The sequence below is a fragment of the Aulostomus chinensis genome, chromosome 23 (assembly GCF_037954235.1).
Source record: "Aulostomus chinensis isolate RoL2024-O1b breed Wild chromosome 23, RoL_Achi_v1.0, whole genome shotgun sequence".
Classification (NCBI taxonomy): domain Eukaryota; kingdom Metazoa; phylum Chordata; class Actinopteri; order Syngnathiformes; family Aulostomidae; genus Aulostomus; species Aulostomus chinensis.
Genome location: NC_141342.1, coordinates 5,739,045 through 5,755,611, shown reverse-complemented (window position 1 = coordinate 5,755,611; position 16,567 = coordinate 5,739,045). Strand labels below are relative to the sequence as shown.

Here is a 16,567-nt window from a genome sequence, read left to right as displayed (position 1 = left end):
TGTTGGTTTTCACGATCTGTGAGTGTTGAGTCACATGATGGCGTTGGCAGCAGCTCGCCGGTGTCTGCAGAGGTGATGCACGCCAAGATGTTTACGTGTGTGCTCTGTTGTCTTTGAAATAAAACCACACTCAGCCGTGTGCGCGCGGCTGAAGGCACCTGCATAATTACAGCAGCCGCCTGGTGATGTAACTACCTGATAACTTCCTCCTCTGGCCACGTCTCAGGCGGTCTGTTTCCTGCCGCTAAGCTCAATAGGATTTCCCCCCCAAACTGGCGTGCGACTGCCCCGCTGTCCTGCACGAACAGGCGCCCCATCTCCCTGCGTCTTAAGGCTTTGCTTCATTTGCATCGCTGCTGTTGTTCCTCAGCAGCATCACCATCAGCACTTTTTATCACCTGCAGCACCTTTATGACAAAATGTTCTCACCCCTCCTCCTCCATCTTTCTCTATCATCCTCCTGCACTGCTTTCCCCAATTTCATTTCCTCCCTTATCTCCCCCCCCTCCTCCCACCCCTCTGCTTGTTTCCTCGGCATCATCCCTCTCTCTCTCCTGCAGAGCCGGACTGGGCATCGCTGACTCTGGGTGTGTTTGTTTGCCAGGCCTGCTCGCTCCTTCACCGCAGCATCCCCCACATCAGCAGGGTCAAGTCGATCCAGGACACGTGGGATGCCAGCGAGGTGGAGGTAAACACGCAGATACGCATCGACAGACAATACGCACCCTCATCAGTCTCCCTGATCCCTGCCTGCATCCAACATCTGACTCGCTCCAAACGATTCACACGCTGGATATGAGAAGATTTGGCTTCTGTGCCAGTGTGATTTCAACAACACACCCAGTTGGAGTGAGCTGACCAGTCACCTGCCATTTAAAGATCAGCTTCTGTAGAATCCCGGTGTCTGGCATTTTCACGCTCCACCAACGCTGTCCCACTGCGGTGCGGCAAGGCGAGGAGGGCAGCCATGTCACACCTCCTTCTTCTGTTTTGATGTTCTCTGGGCGAGCAGCAGCCAGATGCAGGATGATCTCCTAATTTTGTTATATTCTTCTCATCAACCCAGAATCCTGATAGAACGATCTGGAACGCATGGTGGAAGGTTTGGACACTGTATGATGCCAGTATTCTAATATTTCCTGGGAAATGGTAATAAACTCATGTTTACCGGCGTCACTTAAATCTTCTAAGACAGCGTGTGTTCACTGTCTCACTGAGGACGACGGACTCGACCATTTTGGAGCAAACCGAGTGTTTGAAGAGGCAGGAGAAGCGTCCCACGTCACCTGGACGGAGGGTGGTGCCTCAGTGGCTTTGTAGCTGTTAGCATGCTACAGCTTATTGTTGCGTGGCGACTTCGTCTCTCAATTTCCAGCGTGCTTGCAGAGACGTGTCCTGATTTGGAAGCGCGAGCTTGTTTGCAACGAAATTATCAAGGCTCATGTCGTCTGCTGCATTTGCATTTCTGAGCTGTCAGGACTGAAACAACCCCAGGACCACTCCCACATCCCAGCTGTGGGCGACTCCCCCCGCGTTCCTCACAAGCCTCCAGCTGGACATGTCCTTCTGTTGTTACTCCATCTCGTGAAGAAGTTAGCGGAGCAGCAAACCTGCGGGGGCTAACGTGGGCTCAGAGGCGAGGGAGCGGCGGTGCGTCACAGTTACGTGTCCTCTCAGCCCTTCGTTTATTTTGTTCTCTTATAAAACTTTTTTGTGTGATTTGGATGAGCAGAGATGAGAGCTCAGGGTCCGACTCGCTGCCTGGAAGGAGAGACTGCATTTTATTGTTTTCCTCGGTTTCCTCCTTGGATTGTTGCCAGCCAGGTTCAGCCAACGCTGCACGAACTGCTGGTTTTAGCGGACAGGAGCCGCGTGTTCCTGAGGTCTGATCGTTAGAATAATGACCCTTTAAACAAATGTGCCTAGTTCTGCTCCAGTTACAGGCAGCTTTGAGTCACTGGAGGGTAGAAAGAAGAATAGCAGCTGTGGAACGGAGCTGAGAGCCCTGCTGCCCGTCACCAGGCACGTGTGTGTGTTCATCAAATTAGGAATATTAACATGGCCGCCGTGTCAGCTCGTTCAGATTGAGGGATTCGAATTCCGTCGTGAAGCTCAAGTCAAAGGCTGTTTGTCTCCTGATGTCCAGTTCTTAACACCAGAATGTGCAAAATCATGAGTTTGAATATGAAGATATGACATATGGAGCCCGTGGCAACGACAAAATATAATAGCCGAACTATTATTTTTGTTGTTCCCATGGAAACTGCCCGGCAGGGAGAAATTTTGAGAGCAACGTGCAGAAAATACAGAAGGAAGAATCTCGTCAAAATAATGATCTCATTAACCAAGAGTCTGTTCTCATAAATTCTGATGTGTTGGTGTTTTTTCTCAGAGAACACAGAGGCTAGAACACAGAGGCCAGGACACAGAGGATAGAACACAGAGGCTAGAACACAGAGGCCAGAACACAGAGGATAGAACACAGAGGCCAGAACACAGAGGATAGAACACAGAGGCTAGAACACAGAGGCCAGAACACAGAGGATAGAACACAGAGGCTAGAACACAGAGGCCAGAACACAGAGGATAGAACACAGAGGCTAGAACACAGAGGATAGAACACAGAGGCCAGAACACAGAGGATAGAACACAGAGGCTAGAACACAGAGGCCAGAACACAGAGGCCAGAACACGGAGGATAGAACACAGAGGCCAGAACACAGAGGATAGAACACATAGGCCAGAACACAGAGGCCAGAACAAAGAGCCTAGAACACACAGGCCAGAACACACAGGCCAGAACACACAGGCAAGAACACAGAGGCCAGAACACAGAGGATAGAACACACAGGCTAGAACACAGAGGCTAGAAAACAGAGCCCAGAACACAGAGGATAGAAGAAAGAGGCTAGAACACAGTGGCCAGAACACAGAGGCCAGAACACAGAGGCCAGAACACAGAGCCCAGAACACAGAGGCTAGAACAAAGAGCCTAGAACACACAGGCTAGAACACAGAGGATAGAACACACAGGCCAGAACACAGAGGATAGAACACACAGGCCAGAACACAGAGGCCAGAACACAGAGCCCAGAACACAGAGCCCAGAACACAGAGGATAGAACAAAGAGGCTAGAACAGAGAGGCTAGAACACAGAGGCTCAGCAGGGTCAGTCCCGCCAGTACTGATCACTTAAACACGCCCTGCTGGACCTGATGCTAGTTTCACTTATCATCTGTCACACGAGAACCTTGTTCTGCAGCTGACCCTGACCTCTGACCTCCCTGGGGAGCGAGAGCGCCCCCTCCAGGGATCGGTGCTGTATTATTCCAGTTGTAAGACTACTGGTGCTTCTCTCCAGCGTGAGAACAGAAGCTGAGCTGCTGTGCGAGGGTAATAGACCCTGCAGGAAAATGTCAGCAGAAACACTTTCACACAGATAAGCAGGTTAAACTCTTTGGCTCTGCTGGAAGGACGGAACCTGAGGAGAACCTGAGGAGAACGAGGCAGCTGAGCTGTGACACAGCAATGACAGGAACCTAATAGGGATCCAGATAACGTGCTAACACTGCTGCGCGGTTCTGCTGCTCTGTAACTGCAGCTGAGGAGTTGGGGGGGCGGAGGGAATTTTGGAATGCCAGAGTTTATTGTGGGGGCTTTTGGAGCGTCGCTATTCCCATTCCAATAAAACATCAGCCACAACAGAAGTGAACCCAGCTAATACCGGGCTGGTCCTGAGTCCAGCACGCATCCCACAGGGGTCCTCCCTCACCTGAACTCGCCGTAAGAACTCCTCTGATGTCAATGAAGGGCAGGCGCTATTTCAGCCAGCTGGAAATTACATCGTCTTGAACAAACTGGCATTTTTATCCGGGAAATTTATTTTTCATGCTTTCAAATATTTGACAGTCAAACAGACAAATATGTACTTTGTAATATGAGATGCTGGAGAAGAAGTGAACAGAGCAGCTTGGAGATTTACAACAAGACAACGTGCAAAATATTAAAAAAGACTATAAAAAAACAATATCAGGAAGCTCCTGAGGTGAGCATACAGAAACCACGCTCGTGCTGGAAAGTTTAGCACGTCAGAGTCGTTGCAGCCTAGCTGGGAGTGATAATACCGGAAAACCTGGAAGTCATGGGACTTTTAAAAGAGGACTTTTTCCAGAGCTGGAAAATCTTTGAAAAATAAAAACATTCAAGAAATTCCCCGCACCGACACCTTCTTGATGTGTAGACAGAGACGTAGCCTTTGGTTTGTACTGATTTATTGTGAAGTTCGTGATGTCTCAGACCAGGAAGTCCATCCTGAAAATGTTTCTCTCAGGTCTGGGAAGTCCTGGATGTGTGAGCTCTGCACCGCCAGGCTTCAGGATGGTTCACCAGCGTTTGCAGTAATCCAGTGCATCTCCAGTTTTTGTCTGTGTTCTGAAAATGACAAAATTCCCAATAAGCTGTTCACATGGTTGAGGAAGATTAATATTCCACTGATAATCCTGTTCACATGTAGATGCTCATAATCCGGTGCAGCGTCTAACTGAACCGCGTGGTTTATCCTGATCAAACCTGAGTATGGTGATGTTCTGACTAATCGGGCAGTAAAATCTGAAGTCTACTTCGGTACCGACAGAGCGATTCGATTGGAGATGGTGCTGCTCTTCAGCTGATGGCGGCAGCCGCTATTTCTCCCTGCTGGAGCGTCTGGTGTCGCCAGCAGTTCTCTGAGGGCTGAGCTGATGACGGCGTGGGCGCCGGGCGGGGGCGGTGATCCTCAAATGCACCAAAACTGTCCCTAATCTGTTTCTTTGATTTGATGCCCTAAATATCACATTTTCAATGTCAAAGGCGTCAACGCCGGGCGGCAGACGTGTTGGTTTCTGTGGGCTGTTTTGCTGCTATTTGACCTTCACAATAAAACAGCAGGATTCTGCTTCAGCTCCAAAGACCCCGGAGGGAAGGAGCCCGCTGGATTGGCTTTAGGGATTATCCTCCGATAAATGAGCCATGGAGGAAAAGAGGGCGGATGGCAGGCGCATTCTAGTCAAGGAGATTCATCTCCTGAATCCATGTGGAGATTTTAGTGCCAGCTGACCTTTCATCCTGCTGTATTTCTGAGCTTTAACCCAAGAACTGATGTCTTGTTTCAACCTACATTGCATTTCCTGCTTGATGATGAGGGTTCATGTTATGTTACATAACAAGCATTTTATTTCATAGCCTTTCTGTGTAAAAAGTCCCCAAATTGCCAGCAGAGAGACGAGTTGTCTCACAGCTGTCTTGAATGTGTGAACCCTGCTCTCACGTGTGCTCTGGTGTCTCCTCCGCCTTTCAGCTGATGGCTGCGATGGGAAACAGTGCAGCTAAAGCGAAATATGAGCAGAAGGTTCCTGCTTTCTACTACAGACCAACACACACGGACTGCAAGTAAGTCCTCTTTATTTATCTTAATTCAGTAGACCTTTTGTTAAACATGGTGATAGTCTAGTGCTGTTCGTCCATGATAATCAGTTGGAAGAGGAAACGTAGCCTGTGTTCTCTGAACCAGGTGTTAAAGGGTTAACTCACCTCAAATGAGCCTTCCAGGACTCACAAGTGGGTCACAGAGACGTTTCCCCCCAGGCTTCCATCAATGACCTCTCCAGGTGTGAACGTGTCAGGTGAATGAATGAAGTACAGCAGGTGAGCAGGAGCGCCGGGATGCGTCTGCCAGGTTCGGCTGGAAGTAGAGTTGAGGATCATTCCGGTTGTTTCTTAACTCAAACCTCTGTGGGCAGGTGAGGGGGTTAGCAAACAGGAGCTCATCTCCATCCAGCAACACCAGGGTTTATACAGTCAGTCAGGCGTGTTTCTAGAGAGTAAGAAGAGTCTGAGCGCAGCTTCCATCTTGAGTTTCATCTGGGATTTTGAGAATGCAGTCACTGTGATAAATTCCATGATGTGACATCGTACCTAGAACGCCTCTTTGCCACTTTCTTCTTCAGAGTGTCGTTCGTTAGGCTCCCTGATCAGAATGAAGCGTGTTAACTGGAGGTGAATCATCACCCTCAGCGGCACACTTCAAGAATCGTTGTTTCAGTACAAACTACAGCTCCACTGAGCCACTGGGTCACTTCCTCTTCCTCTTTGTGTGCTTATAAAAAGCAGTTATGTGCCCCTGTGAGTGAGTGTGACACAACTCCCGCTGTAGGAGTTTGACCTTTGCACCTGCTGCAAAGGTCAAATGAACACTTGTTTTATGTCTAATGAGGTCCATAAAAGGAGAACTGTAGTGGAAGAACATGAAGAGAGAAAATAAACCAGGGCCACACTGTTGGCATGGTGACGTTCTCGTCACACCAAAGAAGAAGAAAAGGAAGAAGAAGAGGACGACAATCTAAAAAGAGATCGCTTCCTTTATTTTCAGCGTCAGAGTGTGAACGATGAGCAGCAGATAACAAGCTCTGCCTCTGATTTAGGGTCTTCTGCTGTTTGACATTCAGAGTGGAACACAAATGTGCAGCACTCACTGAATAAACCTCAGGAGGAGGAGCGCGCAGTTTGTCCTCCTGTTGTAGTTTATTACAGACATACTGAGTGATAGCTGAGCAGTTCCTCAAACGCGTCTTCCTATCACCAGACGGGGCTGAAGAAAATACTGCAGACGCCAGGAAACAGACGGCAGCTCAAACCTGCAGGGCGGCTCAGCGCACACGAGCCAGTTCAGTTACTTGTCCTGTCTTAAAGTCAACAAATGAAGCTCATCAGATAAAATGAGGTTAGGAAACACAGAAGTTCTTGAGTCTCTGACTGGGCAGGGACGCTCTGACACTGCAGAGCTGCTGCACCCCTGGCGGTTCTACTGATCAGTGGCGTGCGCTGATGTCGTTTCAGGGGATGAAGATGATTCCTCAGCTGGAGCTCATCCTGGCTTCATTACATAGCTTTGTCATGGTGTTGTGAGAACTCTGCTGAGGGCATCTTATATATCTTATAATGATTTAAGATATTATTTGTTCCCTATCAGCCGCAAAAACACAGGATCCAGTCTGTCGTCCTGTATCAAATATATCCAAGTGATCGATGGCGCCAGGTGGTTGGTGAATGGCGTGACGAGTGCGCCGTGCATTCAGGGCATGTTCAGACTTATTTTAGAGGCGTAGAGGCGAGTAATCAGAGTTCAAACCAGGGCCCAAAGAGGCCATCATAGACACCTGAGGATTCATAGGTGTGTTTCAGGTGTGACAACACTCAACCAATCAGAGAGCCTGATGTTGTTCAGCCAGGACTTGGAGTGCTGCTGTTTCAGTGGTGCTCACATTTCACCTGGAGAACCGGACCCCCTCCTGCTCCAGGTGAAGGAGTGAGCAGGTCTGATGTTTATAGACGGGAGCAGCAGGAATTCACTGAAGCCATCAGTGCCCGCATGCCAGGTCTGGAGGAGGTGGGGCTCCATGTCTCCAGGTCCTCAGGCATCAGTGCTGCTCCTCTGCTGGTCTGGAGGAGGTGGGGGTCCGTGTCTCCAGGTCCTCAGGCATCACTGCTGCTCCTCTGCTGGTCTGGAGGAGGTGGGGGTCCATGTCTCCAGGTCCTCAGGCATCACTGCTGCTCCTCTGCTGGTCTGGAGGAGGTGGGGGTCCATGTCTCCAGGTCCTTAGGCATCTCAGCTGCTCCTCTGCTCTGCTGAGTCTCCAACATCTCGTCCCTCATGACTCCACTGGTCAGAGACCAGCCTCTTCTGGGTCCATGAAGCAAACGTCTCCTGCTGCTCCTCAACATGGAGGCACCAGACCAGCCTCAGGAACACGCTGGAGCAGGTGGAGCAGGTGGAGCCCCTGGAGCAGGTGGAGCCCCTGGAGCAGGTGGACCCCTGGAGCAGGTGGAGCACCTGGAGCAGGTGGACCCCTGGAGCAGGTGGAGCACCTGGAGCAGGTGGACCCCTGGAGCAGGTGGAGCAGGTTCACTTGCTGGTAAAGGGTGAGGGCTGTCAGAGTGAAAACATCAGCGTCAGCTGTGGTTGTCATGGGGCCCTGAGCAGGGGAGGTGGCATGTTGTTTCCAATGGTGTGTGTGTGTGTGTGTGTGGGGGGGGGGGGGGGGGGGTACAGGAATAAACAAAAGGTTTTGCCCCCTCAGTGTCAGGTTGTGTTTCCAGGCCCAATCAGGTAAAATGACTGAGCTGAAACGTAACTGTGCGTGTGCTTGATTGTGTTTCCAGGCTGCTCAGAGAGCAGTGGATCAGAGCCAAGTACGAGAGGAACGAGTTCGAGTTCATCGAGAAACAAGAACCGTACTCTGCAGGTACCTGGACACTGACCACACACAGCTGCACGCATCACGCCTGATTCTACCGACTCAACATAGCAGTGAGGTGCTGTTGGAGAAGTACACACACACACACACACAAACACACACAAACACACACACACACAAACACACACAAACACACATTAACACTGGAGGGTTTGTTTGTTGTTGTTGTTTTCTGTTAGCACAAGCACCTCCAGCAAGGCCTCACTCATCCAGCCACAATTTTCCAGGTCTTCCCTTTACCCTTCCTCTTCCTCTTCCTCTTCCTCTTCTACTTTTGCATGGATGTGTGGCAGCAGTGATGCTGTAATTGCCTGTGTGTGTGTGTGTGTGTGTGTGCACGTGTGTGTGTGTGTGTGTGTGCCTTCTAATATACATTTCACATGTTCTTGAAGATGAAGTACTCTCATTGGCTTGCGATGACCTCATCTGTTCATTGTTACTGTGGAAAACATTACACCACACACACACACACACACACACACACACACACACACACACACACACACACACACACACACGTAGGCAGACAGAATGCTAAGTGTGCCGGGGGGGGCGGGGGGGTACTGGATTGATTGAGATAGACCACTGGCAGTAACTTGGCGTCCACTGTGGCCACTGCTAACATTGATCCTGCATGCAAAGCACAAGGAGGAGGGAGGGAGGCGAGGAGGGGAGGGGAGGGGAGGAAGGGACGAGGAGGGCTATTGATCGATGAGGTAATGCCAGCGTAGGTGAATGTTTCATGTCAGAAAGCTACAAAACTAAACACACACAGAGGAAAGGATGGAGGCGAGCGTGTGAGGACAAACACAAGCTGATACTGCAAAACCTGAACATATCGAGCCTGCACTCCTCACGTTGGCGTTGTTGGTCAACGTCAAAGCAACACTTTAGCCAAAAAGTGTATTTTGCCTTTCAAGTCCTCATGAATAAGTATGTTTTACTCACAAAGAAGATTTTTTTCCCTTCCTTCATTACTGCTGTCTGACTCTGGAATGCAGGGAGAACCAGCCATGTATTTTTAGCTTGAAGCTAAAGGAGACTGGTGGCTAACAACGGTAAAAGCATCTTGTGATGGTATCTACATCTTCTTTATCTCGCCCTACGCACCGTAATCCTTACACACTTTGAATTGAGCCAAAAAAGCAAACGCAAACACCTTCGACTCTGCACTACTGTGAATGAGTGTGAGTGAGTTGGTTCACGCTCTGTGCTATGAACGTCTTCGTGAGCTAAGCCACATGCTCGTGAGTATGGATGCTGCTACTCCCCCGTTAGCTCATTTAGCTCTGGCTAACTTTACATCTGGGAAATCAGTGTTTCGCCTTAAGTGTGTGTGTGTGTGTGTGTGTGTGTGTGTGTGTGCGTGCGTGCGTGCGTGCGTGCGTGCGTGCGTGCGTGCGTGCGTGCGTTGGAGATTTGTAGATTGCTATCAGTCAATGGATGAGTACAGGATTTGGTATCAGGGAGGATAAATCATGTGGATGATCTCTGCTCTAATGGCTGTCATCCATCTTGTTTGCTGAGCCAGCTTGCGACCTAGCATCAGGACACAGCCGATGTTAGCAATGAGCTGGTTGCAAACATGCTAACCTTGACATTACGTGTCAGTGTTACGTTAACATGTGGCTGATTTGATACCTGCTCGCTGTTGTTTAAAGCTAAGCTCCAGCGTAGGCGTCCCTGGAATTACGTTTTTGTGTTTTTGTTTTCATGATCTAAATTATGGAAACGACGACGAAGGAAATATCTTTTATTTCAACCTTTTTCTGGAATTCTCCCTACGCAGCTCCATTCAAATGCCTGACAGAAATCTTCCATCATGTCTCATTAGTTCTGCTCCCTTTTTTTCTACACGTTCTACATAATTATTCAGGTCTTATTAGCCTTTTGTACACAGCATTCTTGTCATCCGCAGGAGCTGATCGCTGTAAAACAGTCCGTCGGACAAATGGCTGAGGTGGGAGCTCTGTGGAGGCCTACTGATCGTATGCGTGGACATCGTCCTCCCATTCAGGCAGCAGTAATAGAGCCAGATCAGAGAGAAAACACTTCCTAGTGTGACAGAAATAGAAGGACAGAGTGAGAAAAAGAGGTAGTTAAGGCCCAGGCTGTGGCCAAAATAGACCGACGACGACGTCGCAGGCTAAATATAGAAGAGAATATCATCAGCATAGATTGTTTGTCAGTGGAATGATTAGATCTGTGTGCTGCATTTCTGTTCAACCTTCTCTTGCCTGTTTATCTCTCACTCAGTCACAGTCACACAAACCCACACACACACACACACACACACACACACACACACACACACACACACACACAAACCCCACACACACGCCCTCACATACTTGCCTATGTTTTTTCTCCTTCCTCTAATCAATGGGATTCTAGCTGGTATCATCTCACACCAAACTGTCGTAGCTCTCATTTCCTTGATGTATTTGTGTGAGCAACCTCCTTTCCTTCCTTTCCACACACGCGGACACACACACACACACGCGCGGACACGCATCTCTTTTTCACTACCCAGGGTACCGTGAGGGGTTTCTATGGAAACGAGGAAGAGACAACGGTCAGTTTCTCAGTCGAAAGTTCATTCTGTCAGAGAGGGAGGGGGCCCTCAAATACTTCAACAAGCAGGATGTGAGTGACATGATTCAGTCATGAGCACAATCACACTTCGTTAGAGAGGTGGCGGTCAACAGTCATGCTTGTGTTTGTTGCACATCCTACATCAAGGCCAGGGATCCGAAGGCAGTGATGAAGATTGAAACCCTCAACGCCACCTTCCAGCCCGCCAAGATTGGCAACCCCTGCGGCCTGCAGATCACCTACCTGAAAGACAACAGCACAAGGAACATCTTCGTCTACCACAGTGATGCTAAGGTACGCTGGCGTGGTGCGAGCACACACACACACACACACACACACACACACACACACACACACACACAATGGTAGCATAAAGAACCTCTCCAGCAGGTTGTGGAAGTGCTAGCTAATCTGCTGGTGGTGACACATGGAACCTGAGGAGGCGGCTGCTCAGACGCTGAGATCGTGAACCTCCGTCAGGCTGCACCGTCTTTGCCAGCGTGGGCTTGTAAAGGAAGCGCTCCGTTAAGGCTGCGCTGCTTTGTTGTCCTTTCACTTTGGTTGAACGGTTCTGCAGTCGCCATGATTTGACAGCAGTGCCATCACGAGGTCACACAGTCGTTCAGGGAAAAAACAGGCGAAGGAGTTGGTTTTACCTTCCTTCACGGAACGCAGGAACCCTGGAGGAGGTCATCGGAAGATGCTGGAAGATATTCTGACTCATTTAGCTGAAGAATCGCTCTTTCAACTTTCATTTCCAGACAGTAAGTTGTTTTAGAATGTCATGTAAAACAATCAAGCTGCTAAATGTCCTTTAAATAGAACATCCTACACTCTCCACAGTCGAGCTGCTACGGGTGAACTCCTTCGGTGTATTTTGGAAATGAAGTAGCAGTTTATTTTGGGCCTGAATTACAGAACATTATGAGGTCGTATATGAATGAGCGAGTGCATCAGGATCTTTGTTCATAGAGAAATGTAGCTTTCATTTTCCACTTTTCCTATTATTTAAGAGGGATTTCACAGTTTGCCTGTGAGCAGTCGCCGACATGACAGCGGGAGCAAACAAATGTGCGTGCGGCTGTAAAGACGGTGGCGTGCGTGACGTCAACCTCACGTTCTCTGTTAGGGAGTCAAAAACCCTGATAACATGCCTGGAAATTTTAAAGTGAACTGACATTTTTGTTTTGGTACCAGAGTCCAGTATGGCAGATTCAGGACCAGTATCAGCGTCAGTACGTACGTCTGTATCAGGATGAGTGTGAACGGCCATTTAAACGACTGAATAGAGCTGTTCATTCTTATCTCTCAGGTTATTATTGATGGCTTCTCAATGACACAAATTGTTTGAGGAAATTTACTGTAAACTCTCGCAACCTTTACAAACCATTTCCTCCTCCGGAAGTCTTGGTGTTGGTTCAACCCTCATTTAATATCTCAACCTTTGTTCACAACTCATTGATGGTGCATGACGTGTGTGTGTGTGTGGGGGCGGCGTCTGACTGAAACAGAAGGAGAGAGCAAGTGTTGATCAAACATGAGAGGATTGGAGAAAACTCATGGATTAAGAGCGGTGTGGAGCAGCACTGCTCCCTCTGCTGGTGAAGTCTAGGTACTGACAGAGACGGTTCATCGGGTTCGTCTAGTGCCACAGTCACGCTTCCTCTGAGCTGCAGTTACTGGTGGCTATTCGGCATCCTCACACCCTGATACTTCAACTGGAATCCCAACAAGAATGACACAACCTCCGTCTCTTCTCAGGAGATGGTCGACTGGTTCAACGCCATCAGAGCCGCCAGGTTCCACTACCTACAGGTGGCTTTCCCTGGCGCGAGTGACGAGGAGGTGACGGTGACTTTTACATCATGTGTCAAAGATGTTTTTTAACAAACACAGACATTTTTGACCATTGTCTTGATTTCCATTAGATATCAGACCGATTCTTCCTTCAGGTGCTCACTTCTAGAAGTCTGGAGCTCAGTGGAAGTCTGTCCTGCATCGCTTCTTTGAGACTCCAGAAAGCAGAAAGAGCCAGCCACGTATATGTACCTTGAGGCTGATGGAGACTGGCAGCTAACAACAGCTAAGCTTTCCAAAAATGTCCGTTTGCAGACTCTCCCCCTCGCCACATCTCCTCAGGAAGACTTCAACTCGAGCTAAAGACAAACAGCAGTCTGACACTTCTGGGCAGCTGGAGCTTTTGGATGGTTTAGCTGCTGTTCGCCTTCAGCCTCCATTAGCTTGAAGCTAAACATACGTGGCTGGTTCTTTCAGGAACGGCTCTGAATCATTCATGTAGCTTAAACACTGGAACATGTTAATCCAGGGGTTTTCCGTGTTATTACTCAAGTGCGTGCTGGAATAAGCGTGTTGAATATTTCATGCAGGCTTTTATTTCACTGGCTTCTCTTTTGTCTGCAGCTGGTGCCCAAACTGACCCGCAACTTCATGAAGGAAGGTTTTATGGAGAAAACAGGTCCAAAGGTTTGTGTTGGGTGGCGCCCTCAGAATCCTGCCTGTTCTCCGAGGTGGAGGACCTCTCCTGCTGCGCTTGTACTGACATTTGCCCGAATCAAACCAGCAACTCAACATGTTTGCATTGCCATGAATAATTGTAGCTCTTCATGTAATCGTTTTAAAACTGTGGCACCCAGAATGTGAAAAGGCTGTGTTGCAATACCAGTTGAACTCTAGTGCTGCGTCCGAACTGCCAAGTGCCAACCTACGTCCTACTGCTACGACCTACCTCTACAGCCTACTCCTACAACCTAAACACGGCGGCACCATTCGTTCACCCTAGAAGACTGGTGGTGAAGCACGACCTCTGCTGGCAGAGCACAGATACCGCAAATAGGTAGACAGCACCAACGAAAGCCCCACCTGCTGGCCTGGCTGTCGTACTGCACTCTACTCTGAATGCACCCTTCATTCATCCTTTATTATTAAGCACATTAACGCACCTGTAAAGGTGTGTTCACACCGCGTCACGGTTGGTGTGAACACACCTTTAGTCATCAACAATGACTATAAATGTTGGTGTTGCATCAGAATGGGAGACTGTTGGTGGCGCAAACTTGGCTTGCGGGTCCACAAGTTTTTAGGGGACGAAGAAGTCCGCGGTGGATTGTGGGCCATAGGTTGCTCCATAGGATGCACCTGAACCGACCTACAATGTGGGCGTGTTTAGGCTGGAATTTAGGTTGTGAAGTAGGTCGCTACTCGCGCCAGTTGTGGTTTTGGACAGCCTACGACCTGCTCTGAGACCTACGATCAGACCTACTTGGCAATTCAGACGCAGCCTAGAACGTTCGCAGCAAATTATGATCAGGCTGGTTGAAGACGACCCCTGGTGGTGGTGGCCCAGCGGTTTCTGAGGAGACGAGAAATTAGATCCTCTTTGTGAATTATTGAGAGAAAGAATTATGAAAAATTGGAAAATTGAGTAGGTGGGTTCAGTCTGGAAGGGAAGTTTCTGATTTTTATTTGCTGGTTGGACTTTGGCTCTTTGATTGAAGACGAATATTCAGCCTTGTCAAGACTAGAAGTCTGAGTTGTGAATGAAACAGGAGTCTGCTTGTGTCTTGCTGGTGCAGCACACGGAGGGCTTCAAGAAGAGGTGGTTCACCATGGATGACAGGAGACTCATGTACTTCAAAGACCCTCTGGTAAGGACATGCCTTTCTCGCTGTTTGTCCAAGTCATCCCCAGTGCTTGTATCAACCGTCTTCTCAACCAGGATGCCTATGCCCGTGGCGAGGTGTTCATCGGCAGTAAGGAGAACAGCTACACCGTTCTGGCCGGGCTGCCGCCGTCCATCCAGGGCTACCACTGGAATCACGGCATCACCATCGTCACGCCAGACAGGAAGTTCCTGTTTGCATGTGAGACCGAGGCCGAGCAGCGTGATTGGATAGCTGCCTTCCAGAGGGTCATCAATCGACCAATGAGGCCGCAGGAATATGCAGGTATGTTATTGTACAGATGGAGTTGTTTTGAATGTGTAGCCCTGACCTCTACTGGCAAGACCTGGCTACTGCAGTGGCTAGCTACTACTAGCATCTACTAGCTTCTACAGGCGACTACTAGCTACTATTGGCTACCACTAGCTACTGCTGGCTACTACTGGCTACCTCGAGCTACTGCTGGCTACTACTGGCTACCTCGAGCTACTGCTGGCTACTACGGGCGACCACTCGCCACTGCTGGCTTCTACTCGCTAAAACTGGCTACTACTAGCTATTACTGGCTACCTCTAGCTACTGCTGGCTACTACTAGCTACTACTGGCTACCAGTAGTTACTGCTGGCTACTACTAGCATCTACTAGCTACTACTGGCTACTGCTGGCTACTACTAGCTACTACTAGCTACCAGTAGCTACTGCTGGCTACTACTAGCTACTACCGGCTACTACTGGCTACTACTAGAATACATAACAACCATAATGGATATATGTGATTAATTCTGGAGAATAAATTACTGACAAGTAATGAACCCAAACGTTCCTCTCTGCCGGTCTCGTGGTCATCGGTAGCGGCTGAGCGGAGCCGCATAGCGCTGCTTTAAATGAAGGCTGAGGCTCATTATTAAGGTTTGAACGGAAACCATCACAAGGAAAATGTGGAGAAACACAAGGGTTATTATGGGTTATGAAGAATTCATGTGGATCCAGACAGGCCTTCTCTCTTGAAAGCTTCTGTTCATGTTTCAGTTTGAATTTTTTGACTATTTGGGAGTAAATGGGCGGAGACTCTGACCTCCGGAGAGACGGACAGCGGCGAATCCTTCACCATCTCCGTTTCTCTCTTCGCAGTGGAAGCTCATTTCAAACACAAGCCTTGACGCCTGCAGGAAGCCAAGACTCAGCTGGACTGACCCGGGCCTCATTCAGATCTGAGATGACCCTGATGTGAGACCCAGGCCGTGGCGGGAGGCGGTGGGATGGGGGTGGGGGGGCAGGGTTTTTGGATGGACTGAGATGAGATAGAGGGACTCTGGTGTATTTAATCTGTAGAAATCTCAAACTAGCAGGACTCGAGGCTCCTCCCTGGGTGAAACTAGGCCCTGCAAGTTCAAAGGGTAGATGATGTCATCACAATTGCGCCTACCAACCTCGTGCTTTCTCTCATGCCCACCGCCCCCCCCCCCCCCCGACACTTCCCTGGGACTGTCTTGTGAATGGTTCATCCTAGCTGCAATCTCATTCTAGAGTCATTTCACTGGTTGCTTAACAACAATCGTTCATTTATTGAATGTACAGTTTCGATGACAGTGGCTTAGTGTGTGTGTGTGTGTGTGTGTGTGTGTGTGTGTGTGTGTGTGTGTGTGTGTGTGTGTGTGTGTTTTCTTTTTCATTGAGGACACTGTGAGTTTGAACCCTGTCAAATCTACAAAGTGCTGTTAACAACAAATATGCATCAAGACAAACACACACAGGAACTCTCAGTGCTGTTCACTGTCGCCCGGACGGGTTCCTCAGAACATCCACCCGACAGCTGTTCTCCTATTATTTGTTCTGTTGAACATGGTGAACTTGTTACTGCTGCTTTCCAGGATTGTAATGTGACAGGATTGTAATTTATAATGACACTTTAATTTAATGTTTGTGTTATGAACATGTTGTGTTGAGCTTTAAATCACATTGATGGTTTGTTTCATTATAGAGAAAATCTGAGCATCAA

The 16,567-nt window shown here is 48.9% G+C and overlaps 1 protein-coding gene across 1 annotated transcript in view; it reads left to right on the top strand.

Moving 5' to 3' along the window:
* Positions 1-16,567, top strand: part of LOC147239268 (arf-GAP with dual PH domain-containing protein 1-like) — a 25,191-nt gene extending 8,624 nt beyond the window's left edge. The window contains exons 3-12 of the mRNA XM_086196386.1: positions 561-688; positions 5,337-5,428; positions 8,198-8,280; positions 10,826-10,938; positions 11,035-11,181; positions 12,649-12,732; positions 13,309-13,371; positions 14,481-14,552; positions 14,624-14,852; positions 15,700-16,567. Of these exons, the coding sequence (XP_086052512.1) occupies positions 561-688; positions 5,337-5,428; positions 8,198-8,280; positions 10,826-10,938; positions 11,035-11,181; positions 12,649-12,732; positions 13,309-13,371; positions 14,481-14,552; positions 14,624-14,852; positions 15,700-15,728 (1,040 nt within the window). The 3' untranslated portion in view covers positions 15,729-16,567. The remainder of the gene's footprint in view (positions 1-560; positions 689-5,336; positions 5,429-8,197; positions 8,281-10,825; positions 10,939-11,034; positions 11,182-12,648; positions 12,733-13,308; positions 13,372-14,480; positions 14,553-14,623; positions 14,853-15,699) is intronic.